At 41.3% G+C, this 16834-nt stretch overlaps 1 protein-coding gene across 3 annotated transcripts in view; it reads right to left on the reverse strand.

The window, feature by feature from the left end:
* Positions 1–430: 430 nt before the first annotated feature.
* The window catches only part of LOC118327082 (testis-expressed protein 2-like), a 28705-nt gene continuing 12301 nt past the window's right edge, over positions 431–16834 (reverse strand). Inside the window, exons 3-13 of one of the 3 annotated variants that reach the window (XM_035660293.1) lie at positions 12984–14556; positions 11048–11248; positions 10485–10812; positions 10062–10306; positions 9726–9902; positions 8992–9091; positions 4860–4986; positions 3693–3800; positions 3328–3537; positions 2809–2929; positions 431–2498 (exon numbers count right to left, since the gene is read on the reverse strand). In XM_035660293.1, the coding sequence (XP_035516186.1) occupies positions 2349–2498; positions 2809–2929; positions 3328–3537; positions 3693–3800; positions 4860–4986; positions 8992–9091; positions 9726–9902; positions 10062–10306; positions 10485–10812; positions 11048–11248; positions 12984–14531 (3315 nt within the window). In that variant the 5' untranslated portion in view covers positions 14532–14556 and the 3' untranslated portion in view covers positions 431–2348. Of the gene's footprint in view, positions 2499–2808; positions 2930–3327; positions 3538–3692; positions 3807–4859; positions 4987–8991; positions 9092–9725; positions 9903–10061; positions 10307–10484; positions 10813–11047; positions 11249–12983; positions 14557–16834 lie in introns of all 3 variants that reach the window. The other 2 variants (XM_035660291.1, XM_035660292.1) reach the window with 2 other exon arrangements.

Consider the following 16834-nt stretch of genomic DNA (forward strand, 5'->3'; position numbering starts at 1 on the left):
AGCCGTGGACAAGCATTAGCGGACAGTTAATGGAGGTCGGACAGAGGTTGAGGAAAACATAAACGCAGTTACAATAGCAGACAACTAACATTAGCTATTGAACAAATAAAAGAAATACAGCCTGTAACTGTAAAAAAATATCATAATAATGACCTTTAATTCTGACAACACTCCGCTAAAGCCGTAATTACTCACCTCCGTACTGTCAGTGACAAACTAGCGCACTAACGTTGCTGGGCAACAGTAAACTTCCGTTGGAGGAGGTGCAGCGCTCATCGTGCCGGACCGTCTGATGTCAGCCCTCATTTTCTACAGGTTGGGTAATGATCATTGGTAACAACTGTGATTACCCTGCTTATTTCATGTCAAAATGGCTGCTGTGACAAAAGTCTGTTCTGAATGCAAAATTTGAAGCAAAACACAAAAAGGCTTTCATTGACAGAGATTTATTTTGCTCTATAAATAAGGCAGATACACATAATCACTGAATTTGGCCTTAAAATTACATTATAATTTTAAAAAGTAATTAATTCACAGATACAAATCATGGCATATCTTCATATATCCTCAAAAATCTCATTTCATTCTGTTTATTCCAAAGAAGTAGACAAAATTACAACCATAACCCACTTCATGTAGTCATTCAAAAACAAATACTTAACATAAACGCATAAAGGGAAAGACAATTATACAGAAAATCTATTTTGTGTTACAGTGCTTTAGTATCCTAAGAGAGATAACAAGCTTAGAATTCCTGTAAACAATGTTAATGCAGGTACTGTAGCGCAACTGTAAATATTACCTCACAATGCTATATCAATACAGGATGTGTACCTTTGTGCAGAAAGAAAGATCCGGCACTAATAGGCCTATTTAAAGGACTTTGGTTAACATTAGAAATATGACATGGTTAAAAATTTATTTTTCAGAAAGGGAACCTGTAGATAAGGCTATACATTCTTGGCAATAGATGCTCTACTATACAGTACGTACCTTAACTTCATCCAATTGTGTACATACAGTATGGCGACTAGAGTCTTTTTAAAGCACTGTGACATATCAAAGTTGGTCAATTAAATTCACTTCCAACAATACTAATCATCGTCATCAACATTAACACCATTAATGAATGATGTATAGAGAAACACACCACCTGGCACTCCATAAACATAAGGATTGAATGACACATCTGGAAAATGAGATCAACATGAGATAGTGTTTATCATGAGAGAACAAAAAGAAAACTTTCACTTGTATTTGTGCAATAATTTGCATACCACAGTCAAAATGTGACGGGGTGACAACTGTTGTCATACAATAACAACAGGAACCAAATACTATGCATACATACATTCAATAAACGTGTTAGAGGCCACGTACTTCTCATCAGACATACACTTTTATATAATATCTATACAAGGTCATACTATAACCTACATAGCGTTTTTATCATTGCACTTATTGTGTTTGTCATTAGTGCGGCATTTACATAGTGAATGACAGAGATAATGTATGTCTGCTCACATAAGCATTATTTCCGTACAGACATGGATAAGGGCATCATTGGCATTTAAAAAAAAAAAAAAGGTCTTGGCAAATGAAGGGAGGTGTTCATGGTGTGGTCACAGCACGAATGAATACTGTTAACTGTTAACACCTGATCAAAAGCCGCTGACATAAAGCCACTTAAAGGTTTAATGTTTCATATAGTACATGAACCTAATATTAAGTATCTGAGCTTTTTCAGTACACTTTCTTTTAACCTGCTTACAATTTGGTCACTCCACAATGGAAATGACAACTCGCCATCACACACGAATCATTCACTATGAAACAGCTCCAATTTCAACATACTATCATATAAATCTCTACTTACTGTATTTCTAGAATAAAGGGGCTACCATGCTCTATCTCACTCTCTAGCCTTAGCAGGAACTGCAAGCTGTAAGGTATCTGGTGAATGCTTTCACATCAACGGACATTATGTACTTATCTATCCCCCCCTATTCCCCTGATTAACTTAAACCCAATTGTGAGCCAAACGTGACTCTCTTCACAGATCAGTCCCTACTCAATAGGTCCTTATATAAATCCTTCAAAGACGATCACCTTTTTCTCTGGCAAGATAAATACTACTGAACAGAGCAGCAAGCAACAGTTTGTCTTTAGTGTTTCCTTGGTTGACTCTACCTTGTTCCTTTAAAATTCATAGGGTCTCATCTACAGTAGGTGAAAAACCCACTCACTTCGGGAATGTATTTGTATTACAGTAGTGTCTGACTTGTCAACTTTGGCTCCAGTTCCCACTTTGAGACTTCATAAGCTCTAGGAAATACTGTAAACAATCTTCATGGCGGGCTGGTGCTGTCCCACTCCGGCTGGGAAGGCTCTGGGTCCACTGCGGGGCCGACTAAGGGTCCGCCAGCTGTGCGTGGGTCCATGGCAGAATGCATGATGGTCAGCCACAAATCATCCATGTTTGGCATTACAAAGATTTTCTGAAAGACGAGAGAGAATGATGGATGGACAGTGAGTGATCTATGACTTTTTAGTATTCTTGACACATTTTAACACATCACATAGTGTTTCCCCTTTAAAAGCACAGGTCTGGCAGGCCACCAGGCCAATGGGAACCCCGACGAAGAGTATGCAAGTTTGTTTATGGCTCATGTAGTTTGTAAATACATTTAAACCCCCAAAATAAAAAAATAAAAAAAATAAAAACAGCTTCAGTGAACTTTCTGGTGTGGCCGGGCACTGTGTCTCTGAATTACGGAAACAAAAAGAAAATGTGGTGTTTATCAATACCTGGAATTCCTGGTCCAGTTTTTTCTCTATCCAGTCTGTAACGTGAGCCAGAGTGACTTCTCTTTCACCCAGTTTAGGTCGTGCCTTCAATTCCAGGTGAGGCGGCGTCCTAAAGCCATACCTGCGACAGACAAGGTCAAAACAATCAATGATTTATGTACAAACACTACTAAGAGCTAACAAATGAACACATTGTGGCAACACAGACTGTGGTCACCACCAGCAGGGGGCAGTGATGTATTGAACAAAGTGCTACATGCAGCTGTAGGCTAGAATGAATATAGTTATCCTTATTGCGTTATGTTTCATGTGAATTACTCTTGTAACTAAGAAACTGTTGACACAAGACAGGAAACTGGCTACTTAAGAGTCAACTGAAAATAATTTCTCAACAGAGTTGGCTGTGTTTTCCATCTCTGAGGCATATGTGATCATTTGTCACTCTGACAGACATGGAAAGTCACTTTGCACAGCATTCCACAAATTACATAGCAGAGAAACAATGCTTCCTTCACGTACCATATCCTGTCAGTGGGTGGAGGGGGTATGTTGACAGCCAGCGTTCCCTGGAGTTCTTGTACCTCCACTGTGAGCAGAAGGGGTGTGTTAGACACTTCCTCCATCTTCTTTTTGATGAACTCTGTTTCTGTGGCCTTCTGGAAGTATTTGGACTTGGTGATCTTGTCCACAAAGCGCATGATCTTGCTGGGTTTGTGGCCTCCAGCCCAACTTTATTCAATAAAAGGATTAGGATTAAAGTCACATACTCAATTTAGCGTAGCTGTAGTTACAAGAAATCTCATGATATCATTTTTATCTGACAAATAAATAGATTATGTTGTCCAGATAGGGCAGTGATTCAATTATGAATTGCTCATTCTCACCCCTCTGCTCCAGCACAGTCATTTGAGAGCTCTGAGGAGTCTTCCTCATCTGATGAGCCTGCGCTGGACGACTCTTCATCACTATCAGCCAGGCAGTAAGTCCGTGGCCTGTATCTGGACACACATAAACACGGATGGATCAAGGTGAGCACAAAATAACATACACAGACGCACACGCACACGCACTAACACACGTACAAGGTTCCACTGTATTTCACTGCACTTGAATTCTACAGTAATCTACCAACGAAACAACGCACAAATGGTGAATGGCAACAGCAAGAGAGATATGAGTGTGCATGCAAAAAAGACAAACCTCTGGAAACATCACTGTTTCGAGACTGCTGATCAGTCTGTCTTCTGCAGTGTTTCTACCGTTTTGAGCTTTCACATGTTATCTGATGTGATAGTGAATCTAAAGGTGTTTCCCTGTGTTGACTGGCAGAAATGAGCTCACTTCTCATTTACTGAAAACAATCTAGCCCTGAGAAGTACATACTTTACATGCACACTGTATTTCACAGATCACCAATTTAATACAGTGAATTGGTACAGACAGTGACCATATCAAGCGGGTTAAGTTTCTTCGTCAATGCCATTATAAATTCAGTGTTTCAGATATCATTATCATTTTTCTGCCACAGTACTATTCAGTAACATAACATACTCTGATGTATTAGTATCTGCATCATACTGTATGAACACATTCTGTTCCTCTTCAGTTCTGAGAATGGATTTGGGGGCATGTAAACCACAAACACTGATGAAGGCACTACGAATGAATACTTAATGAGATGAAGCATTGGGTGGTGACATTAAATGAGACAACCCCAAAACTATAGGCGTACGGAACTAGAGAATGAAAATGAAGCACAAGAGATCATTGTTGGAAGTCAAGCAGCACTCACCAAGAGCAGAAATACATCCGATTACCAGCCGCATAAAAGGTAGAATCCAGAGGGCGGAGAAGGAATAGCAGAGAAATAAATGGAGAAGATATAAAAGACAGCAAAGATAAAGAACATTGATTGAGAGCCAAATAGCCGACAGAGACACATGCACTTTTTAGTGTCAAGTAGTGGAGGAAAAGGTGTCAAATGCAACCCGGAAACATGTAGAGGCTTTTGTAAAATGTGTCTGAGGTATGAGGGAGTTTGGCTGTCTCACCCATCTTTGCCAAATTCCCCTACGCGGACGCTCTCTCCCTCCTTGCCCAGGCGGATGAGGTTCATCTTGGTTTCCAGGGTCATCAGGAAGGAACCACTGTAGGAAATCTCCAGGTCAAACCACAGACCTACAGAGAGACACGGTGGTTATAAGAAATGTTGATAGAAAATAAAAGAAGTGAAACTGCAAAGGGGAACATTTTGGGGATATACTCTACTGTCATGTCACTAAATCTACACACAATCAGCACAGCCAGGACACAGTACCGGTTGACAAAACTGTACTATCTCATCTTAAATATCACCGTAACCCAATTTACGAGCGATAGTTGAAAGAGACAGAGTTGGTCAAGGTGTCTTTGAGATTCAATTTCCTCGACACAGAGAGCACTGCAGGCCGCAGTCCATCTCCCTGCCTATTAAATCTCTATCTTTCTCTCACTCCGTTTCCCCACTTCTTCCCTCTCCGTCGTGCCCTTTCTTTGGCACTGCTCTTTCGCCCAATCATCACAGAAGAGGGGACCCCAACAGATTCTATTTTCTTGATCTCTCCTTAGACGAGAAAGCAAAAAGACTCAGGGAAGGGAGGGGAAAGAGAGTAGGAGAGATCACAAGGTCCTTTGAACAGAGGAGAAACAGTTGGAGGGCGCGCAATCTTCCCCCCCCTTGCCCCCGTTTGATATCAGCAGGGGGGGACTGGCTGCATAAACAGGGCTCTCCCTCTCTCCCTCAGCTCTGCTCTACCAAACCTGCTGTAGTCTGGATTATACAGACTCCTCAAAAGCCTCCATCGAAAGCCTTACTTGCATGGGGTAAGCAAGGTGCACTCTTTATTTTTTTTCTCCCTTTACAACACAGGATCACATGTTCTAGTGTACAAAGAGCCACATCTAACCACAAATTGGCTGTGGTTTTTCTTTACAACACTAGGAGGCAGCAAAGAACGACAGATGATGCAGGAAAGATGACAGAAGGGTGAAAGCCAGAAACTAAGATGCATGTGCACCATAAAAATAAATAATAAATAAAGTGTGTACAAATACATGAAGTGTGAATTTAGCGCGCAGTACTCATAGTTATTTAGACTGATTTACTAACAACAGCACACAGGGCACAGGTGCATGGATGGAAAAAGTAAGAAAGTTAATCAGATAGGATGAAGAAATGTAGTACAGGACGGCAAAAAAACACACCCCACGAGGACAAACAGCACGGAGACTGGGTGCTCTCTCCTCACTGCTGTGTTGAGGCCCGAACACCAGCTGGTTGTGCTAAATGACGTGATAATGCAATAAGTCTGCTGTGCCAGAGAGAAAACACAATCAGAGAGTGAGAGTGGGTCCGAAAGAAACAAAGTAAGAGAGGAATGAAAAAAAACTTAAAGCCAAAGGAAGAACAGAAGGTTAAAAAGTCAGAGAGTTTGAAGTAAAAATTGAGGTTTATTTGGGGAGAAGAAAAAAAGAGAAGAGCCTTAGTGCAAGCAAGGACAGTGCTTCCTTAATTGTGGTAAAGCTGCACGCTGAGTCAGGAGTGTGTCGCACATACTGCAAAGAACTGCCGTCACACAGGGCAACTGCATGTATGCATCCATTGATGGAGTGTATGCAAAAACAAATGTACAAGCATGCAGAGACAATCCCTTGGGCGCACACACGCACACACACACGCACAGAGGTTCATCGATCCATTGCACTTAGCATGCTTGTTCCAGGAAGGAGTGGGGTGAGACAAGGCAAAGGCAAAACCTGAGATGCCTAGAGGATACAGCTAGTAACACCAGTGGAAATGTCAAAAGGAAAACTTGACTGACCGTTTCTATTCAAAGTTTTCTAACTACCACTTGAAGATAAAGGGCAATTAATCATGGATACACACAGCAGAAAAGAGAAATGAAACATCCTGAAACATGCACAGGACTCCGTAAAGATAAACACCTGTATTTTTCTTTAGCCAAGTGGATAATAAGTCTGTTGAGCATGTACCCATTTCCTGCTTCCTCCTTCCTTTCACTTCCAATAAATATGTTTAAAAATGAAGCACTTCGCTGTTTTAGATTTACAGTGGGTGATCTGAATCAGTTCACTTGTAATCGGTCAGAAAAAAATCAAACATTTGGCAACATATTGCAAAGCGGACAATCTATACACACTATCACCAAAATAGAGGCCTCCGTACACGGATTTTGTTTGGAGTAGCTGTCGAGGTGCGTTTTGCCTGGAACTGTTCCAATAAATGCCGTTGCCATCTCAGTTGGAGATGCAATCAATTCCTGCTCTGATTATAGGGTTATGTGAGTGCAGCAGTGATAAAAATGAGGCAGTGACTCATAGCACAGGAGGGAGGAAGAGAGATACTGAGACTAAAGAGTGAGTAAGGACACAAAGAGGAAGATGAAATGAAAGGGAATGCAAGAGGAAGAGAGAACTAGGAAGACAGTTGGAGACTGTACATGTGAAACAGATCAGAGACAGCTCTGTCACAGAAAGTGAGGGAGAATGAGAAAAGCGATGTGATACAGAGGAAAAAAACTCAACGTTGATGCATGTCTGAATGATCATAGGACTCCTCTAAAAATCACATAAAAAGCCCCGTCTGATTAAAAGTAGAACACAGAGCCAACATAGTTGAGCAACTGCAGCAAGCAAACATGCGGCCCCTCACAAAGCTAAGACCTCCCATAGCTAAGCCTCGATTTATCCGATCCACAGATAACCGTAAGACCTGCTAAAGTGCTTAGGGCCTGACTGTATTCCACTCAGCTAAGAGCGCACTAAGCAAGCAAATTCTATTACACTTCTGTAAACAAAGCGTTTGGTAATGAAGTTTTTTCCAGCATCTATAGTACATTTGGTGGAGGAGATTACTTCGTATTAATCGAGCATTCATGCCTTTTTGCAACACTTAACAAGTAAACAACCATACCCTGCTGAACTCTGAGCGGTGTTCCTGTTGGTTAGACAGGCTGCAAGCAGCAGTAGAGGAAGGGAAAGGTCGTACTTTATTAAGCCAGCTGAGAGTCTAAAAGTAACAAGCATGTCTCTCTAACCTCGAGGACATCATTTCCTGACTAGGTTAGTGGGTGGAAGTGCATGTTACACTCCAGTGTGATGCACACTATACTTCCTTTTGACATCTATTGTTAATATTGGCTATAGTTTTAGTGTTGCTCACTTATTGGCGCTAATAAAGCACAGGTTCTTGGCTTTGCTATTGCTGTATCATTTGTTTTTTTGTGTGCATTGCATGCATCTCCATTTCTTGTATTTTGAAAGACGTATGCAGTTACGTAATGTTGAAGTTAATAGTGATTTACAAGCACATGAAAGTCTTACCACAAGCAGTGAATCAGACATGATGGTTCCCTTACTGAGCCTTACTGCTGTGTTGTATTATTATCAGCATGCTAACTGGTTTATTAGGGATGTATGATGGTTAATATTGTAAGCATCTCAATCTGAACAGTGTTGCTTTCGCCATCGCTGCTGTTTTTTTGGAGAGTGTCATCTAGACACAGCCTCAGCACTGAGATCTCATTAGTCACAGTGAGAAGACTAGAAAAGGAATGGGAGCAGTGGCCGATCATGAGACAAAATGTCACTTCTGTCCACATGTGTATACATGCAGTGAATTCCAATAGCATTCACCTCATTTGACATTTTACACTACTTGTCCTAATATATTCAAAAGTTCAAATCATTTACCAAAACTCAGGGGATTTAATGAATTTTAACTCCAGATGTCACAAAAAACAATACTTTTGTTCCAAGTTGATGCCAAAATTTGGAAAATGTGACAGTACTCCGAGGGTGCAAAACTTACCAGCTTGAAACCCTAACACTGTAACTACTTAATATGTGTAAACTCTAGAGCAAATGTATCTTGATAAACAACTAGCTAGCATTACCACCTGTTCATCGTTCTTATCTCTAATATGGACATAGCTAACTGAATGGCAGATGATCTGTGTAGGGGTGTTGTACTTTCAAAACACAGGGACATTGACTGGAGACTTTCCAGAATACAGTGCACAGAGCTTAGTGTACCACACAGTTGGCATTACTGGCCAGACATGCCGGTATCTCTTTACAGAAACCACTGAGTGTATGTGTGTTTGAAATTGATTTTTCTCTTGCCTTGGTAGTCAATAGAGGGTTTCGATGCCCCAAGGATTCTGGGAGTGGCCGAGCCCATGTCCAGTTCTGTCAGGGTTAGCTCATTCATGAAGTAAGGCAACTGAAAAAGACAAAAGCATACAACTGAGCACACTGTACATGAATTATTCATTTATAGATTATGACATAACCAAATTGGAAAAAGGAACTGTAGTTCACAACCGTGTATATTTCCAAGTGTATACAGAATGCCAGCTTGAAAAAAAAATGGACAAAAGGACACACAAACCATGAAATAAATACAGGCACACTTATGCACATACACACTTAAGCATAGATGACACGCTCTGCCATCAACCACACCTTATAATCAACTGTCTCTACAAATCAGTCCCCTGTGAATTGAACTGTGCACAATCTTTTTCTACCATCTGATGAGACTACAACATTACCTACAGTCTCACAGACCAAAACACAATATACAGGACAGGATCAGAAAAAGGAATAGGAGTGAAGGATGAGGTTTCTCCCTCAGCTTCTCAACCTACTGTGGGGCCTTTAAAGAGCTGCACAGAGATACAAAATGACATTTGGAGAGTTATCTGTGTGTGTGTGTGTGTATGCTCTGTGTGCTTCATCACATCTTGTTTTCAGCAGGAAGGTGAGCATGACTCCTTCTTTAAGTTTTTCTCTCTGTCTGTTCAAATTTGACCACTTTTAGAGTGAAAGGTTGTTAGGTACCTTGCTCCACTCACCCGTATCTTGCTGAGCTTCATCTGAATCTTCTTGGAGACCAGTTCAGCCCAGTAAGGCTCACCCAGGAAGTCCCAGAAGACCCGGCCGAGAGCTGCATTCACCCAGGCAACATTTTCCTCCTCTTCCTCCTGCTCCTCCCCACTGGGCTGCACCTGAGCTGAAGTGGTGCTCTGAAGCTAAAGATGTAGCAGGCAAGTTAACATTATCAGGAGACGCACAGGATTCTAAAATGTTTAACCCCTACAATACAAATGATTTCACCCCTCTATATCTCTTACAAGGATAAGACACAATATCAGCTTCTTGTTGTTTGTAATAGTAATAGTATGCGCTACCTTCTTATCAGCCCCAGGGCTGCTCTGAGGACTCAGGAGAGCAGGGCTGGCAGCTGAAGGGCTGACTGCTGCCTGTTTTGGCAGTATGGAGGCCATGTATACACTGTAGTCCAACAGTGGCTTGGTTTTGGTACTGCCTGCTGCTGTTGTTGTTGAGGAGGCTGAGGTGTCCTTTAACCTGGGCTGTGATGCCAGTGCCTCATCCAGACTTCCACGGCTGCTGCTGCGACTGTGAGAGCTCAGAGCTGTGGGCCACAGTAAGAATCAGAAAAAGGTGAGGAATTAGATACTGGACTCACAGTTTTAGCTGCCTCTAAACTACTAAAACCTTAGATTGGAAGTGTCATTTCTCCAGCTATATAGTGTATGAAAATAGACAATTTTAGCCTTTAAAAACGCGACAAATGAAGAAAAAAATCTCACCATTCTTAGTTCCAGCAACACTTGAAGCTTTCTTCAAGTCTGCCTTGAGCTTGGAAGCTGATAGAAACCGCTGGAACCACTCCTCCTTCTCCCTCCCAGTCCTTCCAAACAGATAGAGGGTCAGGTCTCTACTGGATGAAGATGACCCTCGCTCCTGTGCTCCTCCCGTCCCCTCTCCTCTGTCCCTTGTGTTGGCGATCTCACTGGCCTCCCACCTATCACCCTCGGCCTTTGACATGAAGTCATCCTGTTTGCCAAGTTCAATGCAGATGGGGTATTTTTTGTTCCATATACGCTTCCTGGCCAGGCTCTGGGGCAGTAAATATACCTGGGGGAGGATTATGGAAGACAGACCTGAGTCACACAAAGTTGGGTTTCAACAGATGTAATGCATTTTTAAAGACTATTTGAAGACATAAAGGACAATTTCCATGCTGTCATTATGTTAAATATTACATTGTTTGGTGAATAACATATTCTGATGAACTAGCCTTGGACAAGACTTATATAGACTTACATGTCTGTAAACTTGTTTTATATACACACAATACAACTTAACGTACTTTGCTGTTGGTGAGGTCATAGATCTTCTGACTGATGTAGGTGACATCGGGTTTTGGTTCATTGTGTGTAGCACGGCGGGCAATGTTGTGGTTGGGTTTAGACAGACGAATGATGGAGCCCTCCAACCGAACGAACACAGACTGCGTCAAGGTGGCATGGTATGTCTCTGGGTCATAGTTTGATATCTCATTCATCCAGGTCTGGAGGGAAGACATAATCATTTTACATAAATGTAAAAAAAAAAAAAAAAGTCATAATAGAGAACTGTTTTAATTGTATGTACCGCTTTTCTGCATCTGAAGAGAAAAGAAATTTGTTTAAACAACTACAAACATAAAAAAAATTTAACAATAAAAAACTGGGCTCAAAACAATTTTTCAAAGTTTCAGTAACTCGCATCATTTTGTTGACTCACTCTGGCCCACCACAGAAGTTCTGCTACTTGTTCCCTGCACTTGTATCTGAATAATAAAATTGCAATCATCCTAGGTGTTTGGCCACAGTCAGTTTTCATTATTCTGTCAGTCATTGGTTACAGGTTCTTGTTTATTTCCAGCTGTTTGATCAATAAACTGCAGTGCAAATGCAAACCTGTTTCTGATTGGTATACAGCTATTTAAATTCATGGCCACACACACTTTGAATATAATTATTATTTAGCCTTTATCACATATTCAAAATAAAAAAGTAAAACAAATAGGGAGGGAACTATTATTATACTGACACACCACACCTACTGACTGCCTGCACATGGCACAAGAAGAGAGGGAGAGACCCCGGTGCTGTTGGCAGAAGACACGTGGACTGTGATCACTCCGAATGAATTACAATAAAATATAATTAGAGTTGCATATTCTCTGACTGTCTGAATAAGTTTAATTTGTCGCTAGTCACTTTTTAGAAATAAAATTGTGTGAGTGTCTGAAAAGTCTCTAAATCTAGTCAGAAAGTCACCAATTTGGCAACTGGTCTTTCTATGGCTCATTTTGTGTGTGCATTTGTGTCCCAGGTGCTATTTTTATTGTCCCCGGAACAATAAAACTTAAATGCTCTGAAACTTTACTTGGAAAATGAGGACACTGCAAATATTTGCTCACAGTGGGTTGTTGTCATCATGTATCATGTTTCTACAGTGATAGAAAAGGTTACCTGTCTCTGCACACTTCACACTGATAAGAGAGCAACCACTGTCCTTTTAAGTGGAGAAAAACTTTGTTGCTGTCATTTGCTTTCTCTAGTAGACTTTGAAGTTCTTCTGGCTAAATTCTACCCAGGATCCACATCTACTTTATTTACCGTGCTGTTACTTCAATGCAAAAGCTGTCACAGAAACATGCATCTGATAGTACATGTTTGCATTTTTCACAGCAGTCCATTCCATACAGCTGGACACAGCGCCATGTTTGTTATATTTATATATATCATTTTTCATAATTTAAACAAAACATCACAATTCTGTGGTATGTTGCTTTAATGTATGCATTTGGTGTAGTACAGTGGTGCATAGTTTAGCACTGTAAATTGTAATTTATTTCTAAATTGTAGATAGATGTGACGGTAAGTATAAATACTTGCTTGTCTATGGTGCATTTATTAGCCCTGTGATAGACTGGTGACCTATCCAGGATGTACCCCAACTCTGAGTGCTGTGGTAAGCCCCAGCCCACTATGATCTCAGTGGATGGATGGATTGATTGATGGATGTATGTTCTATCAAACATTGTGGCAAAATAGAGGATATTTTACAGAGCTCTCAGTCAGAATTAGCCATGAACTGTTTTCCATGAAATGCTCATGCAGCAGGATGTGTGTGCAGAGATGCCATAACGTGATCTCTTATGTGGCAGCCCTGTTAAAAAATATTGTTTTGGCATATCAACACTTTAGAAGTCCAAAGTAACCAACAAGCATGGCAAAATGAATTAATTCACTGACCTTATAGATGTCTGGTTCCTTAATGTCCAACGTGGTCATATTCCACTGCTTCCTGCTGTGTCTGGAATGTCTAAATCTACTACCAGAAGGTTTTGGTCCTGTCAGCCACACAACACCAATAGCTAAAAGGAATCCCAGCCCAATCCCAAGCAGCATTCCTCCTACATAACTGGGCAGGGGTAATACAAAATACCCATAGACCAGCCCAGTAAGGATGATGAGAGTATAGTGTGGAACACTAGGTGCCGGCTCAATACTTTCAGATTCATCTTCACTGCATGGTTCAGTACTACCACTTAGTGGCACTTTAGTTTGACTCCCAGTTCCAGTATCATCAGTTCTATCGCCGCCATCACCTTCTGTGTCAGTACAAGTCTCAAAGTCCTCACTGTTCAGGATGCAATAGTCGTCATCTTCTTGTTTGGCAAGAGTGGACATAGAGCACTTGTTCAATGACATGGACAGTAAAGACGATTTGTTGGGGCTCTTAGTGTCAACAAAGAGGGGAACAGGTGATTCAGCTCGACCAGAAGCCTCGCTGTTGGGGCTCTCAGCCTCCCAGTCACCTCCTTCTTCCTCCTTAATGCAGTAATTGTTGTTGCTTTCCAGGTGACCGTTGATAGCAGTAATATTAGAGAGTTCTGTGGCACTGGCAGAGAGGGCCTTGGGCCGGTAAAGGCTGCTGCCAACTAAGCTGCCACTTTTTTCATCCATGATCTTACTCAGCAATTGAAGCGGTTCTGAGATAGCCTCAGAGAGACGGCGCTTAGTGTCTTCAAATTTTGCCTCGACTTCTGAGACTTTGAAGAAGCTGCGGTTATCTGGTGAGGTTAATGGCGACGAAGGGGCAGTTTTAGAGTCACCAGCTGACGACTTGGTAGCAGACGGCATCCGGGATTGTGTGAATTGCTTGAAGAGTTGCAGGTTAAGGCGGGGTTCTGGAAGACGGTAGGGTGTGGAGGAGGATGAGTCCTGGGATGTATCTGATGATAAAGATTTGACGAGAGTCTTCATCAGGTGCCTATGCCTTACTGTAGGAGCAGCAGCAGAAGGGATCCCATGAGACTCTACGTCAGACGAGAAAGACTTCACTAAGCTGAGGAAGGGTCTGTCACTGGAGGGAAAGCTCGAAGATTTAGTAGGAGAGGATTGGGAAGTTGAGCCTTTTTGCTCAGCAATACGTGATGACAGAGTTTGTGTGGGAGAACTTTTAGTGTGATGTGTAGAAACTGGAGAAAGTCTGGATGATTCAGGAATGACAGCAACCTCGGCTGCAGAGTCCAACGGCACCCCTTCGAACATCTCTTCACTGGCTTCTAAGGCTGTCACAATGTTTGAGTCATCCTGAGCGGCTGAGGTAGTGGAGACAGTTGTCATGTACAGCTCTTCTTCCTCCTCCTCCTCTTCCTCCTTCCCAAAAGCTGAGAAGTGGATGGTGATGGTCTCCGTTGACGGGGATCGCTGCACATGGAGCTTGGGGGACACAGCAGGTGGCTGTTTTTTTGTGGAGTGAGCACTCTCTGCATGGCTAGGATGCCGGCTAGTCATTGCAGTACGCCCACTGAGTCGCAGTCTGCAAAGAGGGAAAGAGATGAAACTAAATTAGGGCTATGGTGATTAGTCGATCGACAGAAAAGTAAATCCAACCAACTATTGTTGGTAGTAGTAGTAGTAGTATTTTGTTACATGCAACAACAAAAAAATTGCTTTCAGTGAAAAGGCTATGTTGGCTGTTTTGTTGGCTGTCCATGGGGAGTTTTGTGTACAAGCTTATTACTATACTGCAGTCTTGCAAATTAACAACAGCTATCTAAGCAAATGTTAAAAATGTTTTGACTGTTAGTTAAGGAAGTCATTTCTCCACATCACTTTGTGATCAGCCATCCCTTGGCTCTAAAATCGGCCATTTACATTGGTAAAAACAGTTGCTATTGTTGATTTGGGGTCATTGGGAATTCTGTGCGTTTTGTAACATAAAGACTCAAAAATGCCCGAAAGTGCTGCTACTTCTGCTCATAGAATTTGCTGAGCTGACTATAAACCACACAAACCTATGAGTATATATATGAGTCAAAATGTCTAAATCCATCACAGATTGCAAGAAAAATTCAAAGGGGCACACAAAAACAGAGGTGGTAATATAAAAATTCCAAAATATAGAAAGGGAAAATATTATAAATCATACTATTAAAAGACAAGCCTCAATGCCAATAAATTACCGAGTCACTACATTATGTCTTACTATATTATGTTAATTATGCTATGTGCAGACAAAATGCAAAATGTGCATTTGCCTTTGTGCCCATCTGGGTGCTGACAATCGCAGTATTGTATCTCTAAACCAGTTGGGTTGTATCAGACTTCAGTTCAGCAGCAATCAGGCATTTTAAAACACCACCCACCCAAAATACTGCACTTTGTCAGTCACATAAAATTAGCTGTGAGCTCTAGCTGTTGCATATTACTTACTTGTCTTGTAACTATGAAACCTATTTTAAACCTTTGCCAAACATCCAACAATTGCCACAATGTTTCCACAGTCTTGACTGTGTTTATAACATAATTATACTGTGTGGCATTACAACATAGCCTTCAATGGCCCATTTCCAGAGACAACAGACATCACCCGAAGTCCAGATAATAAACGGATGTTGGAATGACGTAACAGTGCATAATGATGCTGTTTGTAAGGTGCCACAACAAGATGCCCGAAGTATCCTGAGTTTATTTGTATGGGTCAAAAGATCCAACCTTACAAAGGGTACATTAATAAAGTAGCCCATAGAAAAGCTTGATGACATTTTACATTATGGAAAAGCTCACCCAATTATTAAGGGGACTTTTCACATCAAAGTCTCTTTACAGGTCTTTGTCAGTACTACTGCATATGAAGAAGAGTTGTATATAGCCTTTTAGAAATCTGAGAGCCTCAAATGATGTCACAGCGAGTGTCAATAGTGTAACAGCTTTAGGCCATGCTGCTATGATAGTTTACAACCAAACCATTTAGAGACATCATACTATGGCTTACTATAATGATTTTTCTGAAACAAAGCTTTCAGTAGAAGATATTTTTAAGTTTGTTGGGAAAAGATCAGTTCAGCGCTAGTAAAGTACAAGGAAGCAAGTGTACCACTCGTAGTCTCCGTGCAAAAATAAGAATGTGTGTGTTCAGACTTGCAGATCTCTGAATTTAAATGCATTCCACCTATAGCTATGAACTGTGTCTCCAAATAAGCTGCCCAATGTAATGCAGAACAATGTGCTTATGATGGAAAGGAATTCCTTCTTAAGCTAAAACACCTCCCCATTCCCATTCAAAACATAGTATGCGGCTTTTTGCCACAGCCAAAAGACATCTTTGGCATAAACAACATACAATTATTGCTTGGTGAATTTAATATTTGGAACTTCATAGCTGTATATAAGTTACATTTTCTGAACTGTTGGAAAAATTATGCCAGGACGTACAGTATGTGGCAACACAATGTGATCAGACTGTTTGCATCTATGTGACATCCTCTGGTAGCGAAAATAGAGTTATGGTAATGTCTTGGTGACATTTGGCAATGGCATGCTTGTGCCTTGTCTGGACAACAGAGGTGACATGAGGTCATGCTGGCTCACTCATATACAGACTCAACTTGGCCACTCATTGTCACATGGGTCACGAGTGAGCTTGTTACCCAGCCAGGCAGCCTGCCAGCCACCTCTGTCCCTAGCTAGCCAGCCTTCAGTCAGCAGCAACACAATGAGGCCACTCTAGTGGATCACCAGTTGGACATTTGATTTGATTTCATTTTAACATATGAGACTCAAAGGACCTAGCAGTATTTGCTAACAGCAGCACA

The sequence above is a fragment of the Morone saxatilis genome, unplaced genomic scaffold, assembly GCF_004916995.1.
Source record: "Morone saxatilis isolate NCDOM2014 unplaced genomic scaffold, NCSU_SB_2.0 Contig17, whole genome shotgun sequence".
Classification (NCBI taxonomy): Eukaryota; Metazoa; Chordata; class Actinopteri; family Moronidae; genus Morone; species Morone saxatilis.